At 45.0% G+C, this 16,306-nt stretch overlaps 1 protein-coding gene across 1 annotated transcript; it reads right to left on the bottom strand.

Moving 5' to 3' along the window:
* Positions 1–1,816: 1,816 nt before the first annotated feature.
* On the bottom strand, positions 1,817–4,099 carry LOC135972739 (uncharacterized). Its single transcript, XM_065551854.1, has 2 exons — positions 3,381–4,099; positions 1,817–2,386 (listed from the first exon to the last, which is right to left on the bottom strand). The coding sequence occupies exons 1-2, from the start codon at positions 3,955–3,957 to the stop codon at positions 1,911–1,913; spliced, it is 1,053 nt and encodes a 350-aa protein (XP_065407926.1). The 5' UTR covers positions 3,958–4,099; the 3' UTR covers positions 1,817–1,910.
* Between the last annotated feature and the right edge of the window lie 12,207 nt (positions 4,100–16,306).

The following is a 16,306-nucleotide window of genomic DNA, read 5'->3' as shown; positions in this document are numbered from 1 at the left end:
GTCCTGAAGTCTGAGAGTAGCACAGACCTGTCAGAAAGCAGGCGACCCAGCGCCGAGGACATCACAGTGGCAATGGGTCATGTTGATGCCGTGGAACGGCGATTCTGGGCACGGGAGACAAGCACTGAGTGGTGGGACCGCATAGTGCTGCAGGTCTGGGATGAATCCCAGTGGCTGCGAAACTTTCGCATGCGGAAGGGAACTTTCCTGGAACTTTGTGAGTTGCTGTCCCCTGCCCTGAAGCGCAGTGACACCCGGTTGCGAGCTGCACTGAGTGTACAGAAGCGAGTGGCCATAGCCCTGTGGAAGCTTGCAACGCCAGACAGCTACCGGTCAGTCGCGAACCAGTTTGGGGTGGGCAAATCTACCGTGGGGGTTGTTGTGATGCAAGTAGCGAAGGCAATCGTTGATGTACTGCTGCCAAAGGTAGTGACCCTGGGAAACGTGGAGGCGATCATAGATGGCTTCGCAGCGATGGGATTCCCAAACTGCGGTGGGGCCATAGATGGAACTCACATCCCTATCCTGGCACCGGACCACCAGGCCACCCAGTACATTAACCGAAAGGGATACTTTTCCATGGTGCTGCAAGCACTGGTGGACCACAGGGGACGTTTTACCAACATCTACGTGGGATGGCCGGGCAAGGTTCATGACGCTCGTGTTTTCAGGAACTCTGGTCTGTTTAGACGGCTGCAACAAGGTATTTACTTCCCGGACCACAAAATAACTGTTGGGGATGTGGAGATGCCTATAGTCATCCTCGGGGACCCAGCCTACCCGCTAATGCCCTGGCTCATGAAGCCCTATACTGGCGCCCTGGACACTGAAAAAGAACTCTTCAACTACCGGCTGAGCAAGTGCAGAATGGTGGTGGAGTGTGCTTTTGGCCGTCTCAAGGGGAGATGGAGAAGCTTACTGACTCGCTGTGATCTCAGCGAAACCAATATCCCCATTGTTATAGCAGCTTGCTGTGTGCTCCACAATCTCTGTGAGAGCAAGGGGGAGACCTTTATGGCGGGGTGGGAGGTTGAGGAAAATAGCCTGGCTGGTGATTACTCACAGCCAGACAGCCGGGCGATTAGAAGAGACCAGCGGGAAGCGCTGTGCATCCGGGAGGCTTTGAAAGCAAAGTTCCTGAGTGAGCAGGGTAACCTGTGATTTTATAGTTTGTGTACTGAGAAGCTAAACCTGCCCCCGTTTCTTTACCCAGGTAATGTTGACTATCCTATCCAGTTACATACCCCCTTCACCCCCCCTCCAACACACGTGTCGAAATAAAAATAGTTCTACTTTGTTAAAGCACACCGTTTTCTTTAATACTGTTTTAGCGGGAATTTTTTAAAACTGGGACGCAGACTGTGGTGCGGGGCGGGTCTAGTGTTGTGATGCGAATGCAGCTTCTAAACTCAAGGATTGACAGGCTCCGCTGCGGTGGGATGCTTGTTTCAACGGAGCCTGTCACCCCTCCTGATCGGGACTGTGTGTATGGGAGGTCTATTTGACTTTGTGGCAGGGGGAGGACGGTTACAGATCCCATGCTGTGTGGCTCTGTGATCCTGTCTAAGGACCGGCGCTTAAGATCTGTAACTGCCCTCCCCCGCCACAAAGTCACAGAGCAACCCACCCCCCCCAACATTACATCAAAACAACCTCCCAGACTAACCGGGGCAACTAGTCACTGCATCACTGCACTGTGTATGTGCCCTGCTGCTGTGCCTGCCCCCGACTATGTACCCTGCCAAAGGAGACTGTCCTGTCCAATTTCCAACCCCCTTTCCCCTCCTCCTCCAAAAGAACATGATTGAAACAGTAGTTAACAGAAACGAATTTTTTATTATCAACTACACATGGCATTGGGAGGTGAAACTTGGACGTGGGCTTGTGTCAGGCGGGAAGGAAAGAACTTTTCAAATTTTGGGAAATGAGAGCCTTCTGCTACTAGAGCTCTCTGCAGGGGTGGAGTGAGAGTTAGCAGGGACTCTGCCGCCTCTCCTTCTTTGCACTTTGGGTGAGGTGGGTATGGGACTTGGTGGCGGGGGAGGGCGGTTAGAGATGGACTGCAGCGGGGCTCTGTCCTCCTGCCTCCGTTCCTGCAGAACATCCACAAGGCGCCGGAGCGTGTCCGTTTGCTCCCTCAGTAGTCCAAGCAGCGTTTGAGTCGCCTGCTGGTCTTCCTGCCGCCACCTCTCCTCCCGATCCATGTTGGCTTGGTGCATTCGGGTCAAGTTCTCCCGCCACTGGGTCTGCTGTGCTGCCTGGGCTTGGGAAGAGGCCATAAGCTCAGAGAACATGTCCTCCCGTGTCCTCTTCTTCCTACGCCTAATCCGCGCTAGCCTCTGGGAGTGTGATTCCAGGCTAGGTTGTGAGACAGTCGCAGACGGGGCTGTGGAAATGGGAAAAAGGGAGTGAATTCCTCTGAAAGATAAATGTAGTTGTGAACAAAGAACATAGTCTTTCTCTGTGAACAAGACCATGCACAGCACCTTTCACATGCGCACTCAGCACAAGGTCGAATTCTCGGCCTTCGCATTCAGTGCCTGGGGTCTTGAACAGCACATTTGAGAAGCGAGGCAGCACAACGGAATTTCTGTTGCAGGCAGACATGGTAAGCCGTACACTTGTGGCAGTTTAAAACTTTTATATTACCACTGGCCTCATTTCACATTTAAATCAATGTCAGTCCCTGCTGCCAGCAATCCGGCAAGCGGGAACTCTGCCCCTGTCCCACCCCCTCGCGGCTGTCCCCGGGAATGATCCCTTTCGGCTGCCCCTCTCCCGCCTCCACCGCGTGGCTGCAAACCAGCGGTGACAGTTCTGTAAAGGAACGGGAAAGCAGTCCCAACACTAACATTCCCCTACCTAATTAAAAGCAGGTCACCATGGCCGACATCACCCTGATGAGGATCTCCGAGAGCGACAAAGAGAGAATGCTCCGGGAAAGCCTCCAAAGACCAGGGCCGTATGCCGCCCTGCTGTGCAGAGCAATGATCCCCGAGTACCTGATAATCTCGTGGCGCGGCAACGTGTCGTACTTCGGAGGACCCAATAAGGCCGCTCTCCCCAAGAACCTCATGCAACGGCTTTCAAGTTACCTCCAGGAGAGCTTCATCGAGATGTCCCAGGAGGATTACTGCTCTATCCCCGCACATATAGACCGCATTTTACTGTAGCTGCAGTAGCAGGGAATACACAGTAGAGCGGCTTGTGCAGGACAATCACTGAAAACCGGACATTGCTAGATTTCTTTTCAAAACTTGCACTGCCCCTTACTAAACCGTTAAGCGCCTAGGGCACACTAATCATGAACAACCCATTCTTTTAATTGTTAATATTCCTGTTTTGTTAAAAATAAATGTTTAGATGTTTACAACACTTACTGGCTGATCCTTCACCAGATTCTGTGTCCGGGGTAATGGCTGGGGACGCTTCGTAGGGGATCTCTGTAAGGGTGATGAAGAGATCCTGGCTGTCGGGGAAATCAGCGTTGTGAGAGCTGCCAACTGCCTCGCCCTCCTCATCTCCTTCCTCATCTTCCCCGTCCCCTAACATGTCTGAGGAACCGGCCGTGGACAGTATCCCATCCTCAGAGTCCACGGTCACTGGTGGGGTAGTGGTGGCGGCAGCACCGAGGATGGAATGCAGTGCCTCGTAGAAACGGGATGTCTGGGGATGGGATCCGGAGCGTCCGTTTGCCTCTTTGGTCTTCTGGTAGCCTTGTCTCAGCTCCTTGATTTTCACGCGGCACTGCGTTGCATCCCGGCTGTATCCTCTCTCTGCCATGTCTTTAGAGATCTTCTCGTAGATCTTTGCATTCCTTCTTTTGGATCGCAGCTCGGAAAGCACGGACTCATCGCCCCACACAGCGATGAGATCCAAGACTTCACGATCAGTCCATGCTGGGGCTCTCTTTCTATTCCCAGACTGCATGGCCATCACTGCTGGAGAGCTCTGCATCGTTGCCAGTGCTGCTGTGCTCGCCACGATGTCCAGACAGGAAATGAGATTCAAACTGGCCAGACAGGAAAAGGAATTCAAATTCAAATTTTCCCGGGGCTTTTCCTGTGTGGCTGGTCAGAGCATCCGAGCTCGCACTGCTGTCCAGAGCGTCAACAGAGTGGTGCACTGTGGGATAGCTCCCGGAGCTATTAGCGTCGATTTCCATCCACACCTAGCCTAATTCGACATGGCCATGTCGAATTTAGCGCTACTCCCCTCGTCGGGGAGGAGTACAGAAGTCGAATTAAAGAGACCTCTATGTCGAACTAAATAGCATCGCAGTGTGGACGGGTGCAGGGTTAATTCGATTTAACGGCGCTAACTTCGACATAAACGCCTAGTGTAGACCAGGCCATAGTGGCTTACAGCACTGGGCGTGTAACACTGGTGTTATGTGTTGCCTTTCCTTTAAGGTTTCTGCTGCAGAGAAGGGTAGCTTTAGTTTGCCACCAAGGCTGCAAAGGTACCCTGATAGCAGTGACTGAGGACGACCCGAGGATGTACTGAAGACACAAGTTTCCATAAAGTTTCCAACCAAAGCCATATCCTGTTCCTGGCTTGTGTGGAGCGGTCTCCTGTTCTCATATGAAGCAAACTACATATTGAAGCCTAAAACCTGCCAACTGGTTCTGATCAGAAAAATTATAAACCCATTTCCAAACAAACTTGGATGGGTTTGCACAGCACTTATGTCAATCCCTCAGCTGTACATTCACAACTTTGATGAGGAAAATTAAATTCAAGCCACACCCGACCTTTATTATAAGGTACTTTTTTAAAAGTCTTGAATTATGCAATCAAAGCCAAGATGCCTTTGGGAGTCAGAAGTTGGATAAAGACATTATACTTGTAGGCAAAAGGGCTAGTCTTTGGAGAAGCAATTATTCTGCAGTGATAGATGCAAACTTCAAATCACAAGACTCAAAATATTGTGCAATTTCCATCATAATTTCTGGCAATTATAGCCTCTCAAGCTGAGACCCTCAAGGAGACAGACAAAAGGTTGGAGGAACTCTGCACATTTTCTCAAAATGCAAAATTATTCAAAAATAATGGAAAACTATTAGCAGCAACCCGGGCTCACAGAATTCTGTGGCACTGTAAGGCCTAGTTCTCTGGCAGGCACTACTGAACGGCAGTGCTGACTGGGCCGTTAAAAGTGCAGTTGGCAGTGCAGCCTCCATGCCCTGGCTCTGCGTGGCACCCAGAAGCAGCCGGCATGTCCCTGTGGCCCCTAGGAGGAGGGGCAATCAGGAAGCTCCATGCGCTGCCCCCACCCACAGCTCACATTGGCCAGGAACCAGAGCCTCCTGGCCACTGCGCCTGGGAACCAGACATGCCGGCCACTTCTGGGAGCTGCACGGTGCAGGCAGAGAACCGCCTGAGATAAGCACTGCCCGGCTGGAGTCCTAACCCTCACCCATACCCCAACCCCCCAGGTTGTAACCCTCCCTCACATCCTAACTCCCTCCCAGAGCCTGCACCCCAACCCCCTGCCCCAGCCCCCTCCTACACTCCAAACACCTTATCCTTGGTCCCACCCCAGAACCTACACCCCCAGTCAGAGCCCTCACCCCAACTTCCTGGCCCAGCCCAGAACCTCATTTCTGGCCCCACCCTCGAGTCCACATCCCCAGCCAGAGCCCTCACCCTCTCCTGCATCCCAAATCACTTGCCCCAGCCCAGTGACAGTGAGTGAGGGTGGGGGAGAATGAGTGACTGAGGGAGCAGGGATGGTAATGGAGTGAGTGGTGGCGGGGCCTTGGGGCAGGGGCGGGACAGGTTTTGTGCAATTAGAAAGTTGGGAACCCTAGCTTAGGTTTGCAAACATCACCACAGCATCCATCCCCCTTTCCACCCACTGCCTCCTCCAGCTACTGCTAATGACGAAGTACAGAGGGAAGGTATCCAGGTAATGCCTCCTACAGCACCTGTGCTAGGGTTACCATATCTAACAAATAAAAAAAGAGGACCCTCCACGGGCCCTGGCCCCGCCCATTTCCCCACCCCCAGCCCTGCCCCAACTCCACCCCTTCCCCACTCTAACCCCTCCCCTCCCCCTCCCACTCCCAGCCACGCGGAAAGGGCTGCCCGAGCGCTACCGGCTTCACGGTTTGCCGGGCAGCCCCCAGACTCTGCGCCCCCGGCCGGCGCTTCCCCAGCGCAGCTGGAGCCCGGGAAGGGAAGCGCCCAGCCGGGGGCGCAGGGTCTGGAGGCTGCCCGGCAAACTGTGAAGCCGGTAGCACTTGGGCTTCAGGCAGCCCCCTTGCCTCCGGACCCTGGGCCCCCAGCCGGGTACTTCCCCTCCCGGGCTCCGGCGGCGCAGGGTCCGGAGGCATGGGGGCTGCCTGAACCCCATAGCGCTCGGGCAGCTCGGCTCTTAAACAGAGCCGAAGAGTCAGGGGAGGAGCAGAGCCGCCGCGGGAGGGGAAGTGCCTGGCCGGCATTTTCCCAGACATGTTCGGCTTTTTGGCAATTCCCCCCGGACGGGGGTTTGAGTGCCGAAAAGCCAGACATGTCCGGGAAAAAGAGGACGTATGGTAACCCTAACTTGTGCTCAGTTAACTCTCTCTAGTACTGAGGTGCTCCAGGCTGACCACAGTGAGAGCTGTATAATGGCTCTGAGCCTTCAAATCCTCCAAATATCCTACTTTGCCATGTGCAAATGGCTAATTTTAAAATATAATACACCACATTCTCCAATTTAAAGTAACTAGCTATTAATATTATTTAACCAATATTTTTTCCAGAAGTTTGCATTTGTTAATTGCTGTTATCATTAGTATTATTGGTTTATTTATTTCTTGGCTTCGTTTTTTCCCCATTAATTTTCTGTGAATAAATGGTGCACTAATAAGCTGCCGTAGATGAAGTTTAAAACTGATCTGTCTGTATATATTATTATTATTATTATTCCCCTTTTGAGGATAACAGATAAAATACATATTTAAGTGCATATTGTTAAAAATATAAATATGTGCCCACAAGACGTATAGCACAGCCCTCCCCCCCAATTTTTCTGTCTAGCCCACCTCAGCTCCCCTATCAGGAAGAAGCTGGAGCCACCCCTGAAAATAATATTAGCAGAAAAATGAAAAATAAGGAAAAAAATCAATTAAAAAACCTGTAGGGACTCTTCAATTCCCCTGATGACAGTGTATCTGAGGAACACCATTAATAACTGCTGCTGGTCTCTGTGACACTGCATGATTGTTTTTTTCTCACCTCACATAATCTGTCAAATGACTTGATTAAGTGTGATAGCCATTTTGAAGGGATGGGAGAAAAGGACCTTACAAAAAAAACTTCTGACCACAGAAATGAACTAGAACAAATTGTGAAATGCTCCATTCTGCAGTGCAGCGGCAACACTGAATCCTAGTATTAAATCATGATCTGCAAACACTTATGGCCAGGGGTAACTTTATTCTGAGCTGTCTCATTGAAGCCCAGGAGATTTCTCAAATGAGAAAAGTTACGCCTGTGTATGAGTGTTGCCGGATCAAAGCCTTAATTTGTCAAAAGTTAGTAACTCTAATGTAATGTATAGCATTTTATTTATTGACTTCTATATGTGAAACTTACGGTAAAGTCAGGGCCGGCTCCAGGCACCAGCGCAGCAAGCAGGTGCTTGGGGCGGCCAACGCAAAGGGGCGGCACGTCTGGGTCTTCGGCGGCAAATCCCTCGGTCCCTCTCGGAGGGAAGGACCTGCCGCCAAATTGCCGCCGAAGAATGGAGCGGCAGCGATAGAGCTGCCACCAAAGTGTTGCCGATTGCGGCTTTTTTTTTTTTTTTCGCTGCTTGGGGCGGCAAAAACGCTGGAGCCGGACCTGGGTAAAGTTGTAATTATTCTGAACAGGAATGTTGTTAGAGCTATCCTAGGTAAAGGTGTTAATATTCAGTTTCTTTTCTATTTACAGTTGCAGTTTCTGTTTTCTATTAATACACTGTAATTTTTTTACCATTGTAATTCTGACTACATTATTCTTTCTAAAGTCTGGTGTTAAATGTGCAATCTAATACATGTATTATCTCACACCTTCTAAATCGATTCAACATCTAGATACTAAGAAATGGCATTATTTGGTTGTTTCATTGACAAAAGTGATCTATATTCATTCATTATATTTAGATGTTCAGATCATTTTGTCTCATTCCTAAGAACATTTACAAAGTTAACGTTGCATAACAACAACTGGAGAATTACAACAACTCTATGCATCCGAAGAAGTGAGGTTTTTACTCACGAAAGCTTATGCCCAAATAAATCTGTTAGTCTTTAAGGTGCCACCAGACTCCTTGTTGTTTTTAACAGGAAAGGTGGTTCACTTCTATAGAAATAAGGGAATAGACTTCCAGGCCAATTGCTTGCCTAACACATTAATCAAACAGCATGCATCTGTAGCATCAATACAAGAAACAGAAACACCTGCCAATATACCAGTTGAAACCAGTAGATTTAAGATGAGGGGGAATCCTTCCTCTGGCTTCTCAATTCAGAAACAGAAGGGCATGGAGTCCCTGCTTTCTACAGATTCAATTCTGATTACTGCATGTGTTTTAACAAACCAGATATAGCTCAATAGTTTAAGACCTTAACTGGACCCTTAACATTACATTTGCACAGTCTCTCTTTAAATCAGCTGTTCTGGAAATAAATCTAGCCCTAGTCAGGAGCATGAACTATTAGTCATAAACAATTAATTTATGAGTGCTCAGTGCAGTTGAGAAAGAGAGGGGCAAAGGTAGTTTTAAGCCACCTTTGTGACACTTGGATACTTCTTGGATTTGCTAGGCACTGGACTGGTTCTTATCCTAAAGCCTCGTTCATGTTGTGCCAGCTACTCAAGGCACTAAGGTGACCTTCAGAGCTAAACTGAAGTAAAAAGTGTTAACCCCCATCTGCACTAGGGAAAGATCATTGTTAGGCTGTTAGATAACATGTTCCTTTGACCTCTTTTTCTAATTGATACAAACCCAATTTCAACAATTTGTTTAGAGATCGGGGGAACATTTTGAGAGGTCAGTCTCTCCTTGAGCTAATTAAGCATTGTTCTATCTGCAGTGGCCTTTATTGCACGTAGTGAATGATACAGCAGTGGAAGGAGAAATGGATCTACCCAAAAGTCACATTTCAGGGCCATACAGATGCCAGGCACCACCAGCATGGCTTAAATTGTAAAGTCTCTGGGGTAGGGAACATTTTTGAACAGTGCCTAGCACAATGGGATCCTGAGTGGGGATCATAGACTGAAATAAGTTCAGGTAAAATGTAGACAGAGCAATTACAATACATTCATAAAAAATCAAGATCTGTTTGCTGATCATTCATGAACAGAAAAAAAGGGCTGAATTCTTTGGAAAAACTGTACACTACAAATGGTTCATTTAGCTCTAATACTTTATATACAATCTGTAAAGAAGAAAAAAACTATTCACATTTCATGTGATTTTGATTATCACTTATATTATCCCATTACTATTTATTTATACTGTGGGAGTGTTCAGAGGCACCAATAAAGACGGGGTCCTATTGTTTTAGGTAAAACACATGGAAACACACAATCTCTGTCCGAAAAACCTCACAGTCCAATTTACTGTGTATTTTCCTTTAGTTATACAGTACAAAAAAGTAATCTCTAAATTACAAAGACAGCTTTGATGACAAAAGAAGTTCAATTCAATTATTACCGTGAGCCTTGGCAAGTGTGATAATAATAATTTGAGAGGTTACCTCTGAATACACACTTTTTCAAATATATTAAGCAATTTCTAGTTGGTGGCTAAAATATATTGATTCTGCTAATTTCCCTGGTAGTAAGTTATGAAAATTCAGTTTGATTTTTAAAAAACTTGAAATAACAGAAGAAAAGCCTTAATAAGAAATGCTGAAAATCAAGTTCTTTTAGACACTCAACCTGCAGTCCCTCTGCAGGCAAAGCACATTTGACTTTGGGGTATTCAACTGGAATTTTGCTAGGTAATGGACTACAAGATCAGGCATTGTTTTATTTTGGTATGGAAGGGTTGAGAGCAATTAGGTCCATTCAGCTTACTACTGGATGCAAGTTTTATCTTATACCTGTCTCAGTGCCTTGACTAACTATGCTAACAACAATCCAATCTTCTTGTTGTCCTTAAGCAAAAGAGCAAATGTCATTTCAGGGACGACAAGTGCCTCTCATAGATTATTAAAATAACAGTATATCAGAACTACAGGCACTAGGTCTGTTTACATTTCTTATAATTTCTCATGAGCTTTTTATTTAGATGACACTCTTCTTTCTTCTGAAACACAAAGATGAGCGGTGAAAAAAAACGACCTCCTCCCATCATCAGCACTAATTTGTCATTTCCAAACATCCTTGATTAAAAATGTTCTTTTCAAAATGAGGATTTGGTTGAGTGACAAAGAATTGCTTTATTTTCCCTGCCACTTTGCTAATGCCATATAGAGAGCATGCGTCTGTTAATTTATTTGGAATAAATATGCATTCAGATCACAATGTTCTCCGATAATTCTGTTCACAGTTGTTTTCCTCTACCAATGTTTTGTAGAAGCAGTGGTAGATTGTTACAGATTTATTATGGGATAGAAAGAACTATCTTTACTATCATAATCAAGTACACATCACTCCCTGTCTCTTCCCAACTTTCATTGTGTCTTATTCATATACTCATGAGACTGAAGGAGTCAGAACTCATCTGACCGCTAGTTATTATGTTGTTACACAAAGGGGTTCTTCAGCCTGGAATTAGAGACTGAACATGACTGTGTTGACAAAATTATTGTGAGCCAACAAATTCACATTTAGAACCTCTGCAGCTGTCTGAGACTGAACTTAACATCTCAATTTGCATACCTCCAACACTATTTTAAAACATTAAGCAGAAAAACAAAAGCTTCATGCATAGAGATCAGGTATCAAAGACTACAATTGTGTGCTAAGCTATCTAGCACAATCTCCTTAAATACTGAACATTTTTCTAATCACTTTTCAAAAGCTATTGTATGCTGGCAACAACTTATCTTTTTAGTAAGCTCCACTGAAATCACAAAGCTGAATATACTGTTATGCTCCAGTTAGTATGAGCGCTTGGGCCTAATTCTAGACCATTTACATAAAGCTGGCTTAGCTAATCATAGTAAATGTGAGGATGCTTCCAATCAGCATCTATTCTGCCCCATCGTATTTTCTTGCCACAAACTATAAAAACATTGGAGAAATATATGCAAAGTTTGTTCATAATCCTGAACACACAGATATATCCCTTCTCTAAAAATATGTATGCTGAGGAGTGGGAAATGAACCAACTCTTCCAGTGAACATCTATGCATTATTATTGATCTCTGTTAGCAGCAAAATACGTAATACCTAGCAAATGGAACCAAACATCTCCTGTATCATTGGATCAGCTAAAACACAGCTCTTATGCAGAAATAACTTTACATTAAAAGTTACACTGCATTTGAAAATCAAAATGGATATGTTACATTTGGTTTTGATATATTTTTCATATAACATTATTACAACAAATGTTTGATCAATTATATACATGATTAGTGCACACAGCGCTTCTGACTTCCTGTTTCAAAATAAAGTCTAAAAGAAAGAGCTGAGACTACAAGCAGAAAGTAATAGATTAGAATAGTAATGATTCTTATACTAATTAAGAGTCTTTCTTCAATTCATTGTGTTGTGTTTTGTACTTTTCAAAAAATTATAAACAATCAAAAGCTTGCTTAAACTAATTTATTGATCTACTCTTGCAAATCAAAATGTTACTCACTGCAGAAGTTTACATTACTTCACTTTTGCAATTACTTCATTCTTATTATTTAAAATGTGCTTATATATATCTGAGCAACAATGTAACAAAGACTGAAAATATATAAAAGCTAATATATACATGTGATAGATTTGAATTTGTCTGTAATAATTTATGAATGCTGTATCTTGACTAGGTTATTTGACGTTTACTTTATAAAATACTGAATTGATTCAGTACCATGATTGTCAGGAAATGCACTCAGGAAGGTGGAGGTTTCCCGATATACACTTAGCAACAAACACTTGAGAGACAATGCAAGAGATAATTTCTTCGATGATGTGACTTGACCCACTATGGAGCTCATCAAAGTGGTTTGGGATGCAGGTTCAAACATGTGAGCTGGGAAAGCAAAGAACTTTTGCTTGATTTAAAGGCAGTCCCTCTACGAGAGAAGGACAGAGAGCTTAGGTGAACTAAGATCCAGAGGTTGGTATGAAACCTGAGAAATAAGACCTACTGGGGTCTCCCCATCAGAAAGATGGTTACACTCCAGGTAAGACAGACATGCCTGTAAAACTGTTATTGTTTTAAAATCCCTTTTCTCTTATGTTATGGATTGCTCCTAAGATTAAACATTACTTTGTTTTAAGAAGGCTGCCTGGTCACTCCATATACCATACCACTGGTGATAGGCTCCCAAAGGGAACAACCGAAGGTACTGAACCCAGCTGGACCTGCAGGGTAAGCATGGTTGATACACCGGGTGCTATACCTCAAGAACTGGTCTAACAGTGGGAGAATCACTGGATTCCTGAGAAAGATGAAGACATAAAGCCTGAGATCTTTCCTTCACTGTACCTCTGCTCTAAGGGGACTTGCAATTTGGAGTCCTCTGTAGAGAAATGTTTAGAAACCCTTTGACAGAAAAGAATGCTCTCTATATCAAAGGAGAGAGAGATTTCTACTACAACCGAATTCACAACAACAGAATACGTTTGTCTTTATAGCCAGAAATGTGGAAAGAGAACACTATCACAAGGGATCACATGGTGCTCATGCAGACTTACCTGCTATGATTATTCAAATGGGCCTGAGAGAGTCACTGCATGAGTTATGCTGAATGCACTGTTCTAATCATATTGCATTATTCAAATCAAATAAAGGCGCCTTTTTCTGGAATTGATACTGGTGAACTGGTGAGATGCTGAAAACGATGCAAATTATTCATTACTGTATTACTCTAGTTTTTTGCTAGTGTAATTCCAGCACAAAATTTCAGCAACAGAGTGATGAATCATGTCTTCTGCTTGCTAAATATGAGGTCTATGCAGCCTACCATACCTGCACTTCAGCCCATTCGATGACCAGTTGTGGGAACATATCAGTCCACCTCTATGGTGAATTGCTTTGATTATCCACCTTTCAGATCTTTTTGCTATTCATAAATGAACTCCATTTTAAATGGCTTTAGGTTATACCCTGGTTAGTTTTAGCTTCAGTATGTGCTAGTGACCTTATTTGCTCATTGGGGATCTAGACGAATGAGTGTATCTGACAAGAATACACCATTTTAATAGCAGTTTGCTTTCCAAATATGGATGCCTGGCTGTTGTGTACCGACCCAACTATGGAATGAGGGCTGTAAAATATTTGCATGTACAAACAGGAAACTATCTCAGTGTGTAATTGGCTGAACACATACAGATGGGGGAGAATTTTAAGAAATCTAACAGTTTATCTAAGAATGTTGCCATTGGGATCTCTTCAGCTACCCTTACATGTTACTATTTCCCTGCTGTAACATCTGCTTCAAACAGAAAATTAAAAACACAGAATGGAGAAAATAATAACTATATTGAGCCTGGAGTTTGCCCTTGGAAATATAATAGACCCTCCTGGGATTGTTTCTCTTTTGTTGTTTTTCATGTTCTAAGCAGGATTTGCAGTTTGTTAGCACCTCCTCTCGAGGTCCCTTCCAGTCCTATGAGTCTATGATCATGAACTCAGAATGACCCAGGTGGAAGCAGTGGGGAGAAGCTGTCAGATTAGGAAAAAGTTTCTGAAGCAAAACAGGAGGGAGGAAAAATTATCCTTAATCTTGGGCTCGAACTGAAAAAAGCTAGAGGAAAAGGAATAAATTTGATAACCCAAGACAGGAAGAAGTTTCTTCTGCCTTGAAAAAATACACAAACATGCCAATATAAACACACACACACACCTAATTCCCACCAAAGAGAGACTTGCACAATGTGAAGTTGGTGCATGAGGAAGTGGCGATTTTCTTTGCCTTCATAACTAAGAAGCATTGATGCTGTCCTCATTGCCAGAGTTCAGATTTTCAGACGAGTTCAGCACCTAGCTCCTCTTTAGGCACCTAATAAGTGGCTGGATTTTCAAAATGATTCAGCTCCCACTTGGAACTTCAATGAGAGCTGCTGGGTGCTGAGCACTTTCTGAAAATGTGACTGCTTCATTTAGATATTTAAATGGGAGCTGAAGCTATTTTAAAAATTGGCCCCAATTATGGGTGCTGAGCACTATTCAAAATCTTGCCCTAGAAGGCAAGCGTGTGTCTGTTAAATTAGGAAAGGAGTGTGATGTGGAAAGATCTTATCCCAAATTTATGAATGTACAGGCATGCCTTGAAAAGAGAAACTTGTGGATAAACTAAATACTGTAGCAAACTACTGGAAGAACTACATTAGTGAAAGTTATGTTATGATGGAGAATACGATTTTACAGAATTAATCGTGTCCACAATCGTGTCCTATCGAGCAGCCCTGGTAAAGAGAAATAAGGGAGAGAAGAAAGACTACGCTGGATGGATATATTCCTTACTAAATTATGGATGTTACCTGTGGACTTCTGCTGTTCCATAAGTGCTGCTATCCTTACAGAGCCATATTTTCCGCTCTGATTGTTGAGCAGGTTACTACATAAAGGCAGGAGTTTTTGCGTACCACACCCAAACTGTGTTCCAGAATAAAGATTTTTGGCAAGCAACTAACAAAGAAGTGCTTCCAAAATTGGTATCAAATCAATTATATTGCGGCAATATAACAATTGAAGTCACCAGGTAGGATTGTGTGCTGCGCCCCCAGTATACATAGATAACTTTAAGTCATCTTTGTATCCTTGGGGTTCTGGGCTAGTTGGGGGGACCGAAAACAGCCCTGGTACAATTTAGGCAGCCCAGAGAGCTGCGCTAAGGGTAAGTCTACACTGCAAAAAAAGGTGTGTGCTTAACTGAGGCCTGGTCTACACTACAGAGTTAGGTTGGCATAAGGCTGCTTAAGTCAACTTAACTCTGTAAGCGTCTACACTAAAATGTAGCTCCCATCAATGTAAATCATTCACTACCGACTTAGTAACTCCACCTCTGTGAGAGGCATAGTTCTTAGGTCAATGCAGTTATGTCGATGCAGTGTCAGTGTAGACACTGCATTGCTCACATGGACTGTTGCTGCCTTTCAGAAGCCGTCCCACAATGCCCTACTGACAGTTAAATCGGTGCAAGTACGCCTGGTGAGAATGTGCAACAGCAACACAAGGAGTGTAGTGTGGACATGCAAAAGCGATTTAATTACTGAAGTGACTGTATGTCGATGTAACTTAGGTCGACTTAATTTTGTAGCGTAGACTTGCCCTCAGATTAGCTAACTTGTGTTAATTAAATTGGGTTAAAATGGTAGTGAAGACATAGCAACTGGGTTTTTAACTGATTAGCAGCTCAAGTTAAAGCCTAAAGGGAAACCTAGGTTTGAACATAAGCTGCTAACCCAAGTTAAAAGCTGAGGTGGTGGGTCTTCATTGCTATTAGCACCCCTGTTAGCCATCCCAAGTTAAGAACACACAGTGAACAAATACCCTGAATTATAGCAGCTCTGCCTGGAGAACAACCTGGAGCTGTACAGAATGGCTTTAGCCATTTGCCTTGCAGTCCTGCCCCCTCCCACCACTTATGCACCTCTCACATTCCTTGCTCTACCCCCAGCATGCCCTCTGTGCCAAGGCTTGTGAAGGGGCTTACAGCTCTCCTACTCAGTGCCTACAGTGGGGACATTTTATCCAAGTCTGCTAAGGGACTTGCCACCACAGCAGCAGGGGCTGTGGTTGAGAGGAGAATCCTTCCCATAGTTTTAAAATAGTAAGAGTCCACATGGGAGAGGGCTAGTTAGTTTATCTTAGTCCGTATAGGGTTTAGAGGGACTGTAGACAACTGACTGTGATCAGAGTGCCCCCTCGTGGCAAGGTGTTGCATTGCTTGGCACTCCCCTCAGTCATCTCTGCTGAACAGAGGCCTTCTCCACTTCTTCTGACTCTGCCCAGCCCACGTTCAGTCCTAGCTCTTCAGGATAACAAGTCCCACCAAACAATAGTCCAATGACTTCAGGCCAGGTCTTCGGCCTGACTTGGCTCAAATAGTCCTTACGCTCCTTATATGAGGGGGCTTTTACTCCACCTTCCTCAATGTCTGGTAGAGAAACCCAGGCTTGCCGCTACTCTGGGTGCCAGTCCATGGACCCTGTAGTA

The sequence above is a fragment of the Chrysemys picta genome, chromosome 7 (assembly GCF_011386835.1).
Source record: "Chrysemys picta bellii isolate R12L10 chromosome 7, ASM1138683v2, whole genome shotgun sequence".
Taxonomy (NCBI): domain Eukaryota; kingdom Metazoa; phylum Chordata; order Testudines; family Emydidae; genus Chrysemys; species Chrysemys picta.
This window is presented reverse-complemented; position numbering and strand designations above follow the sequence as displayed.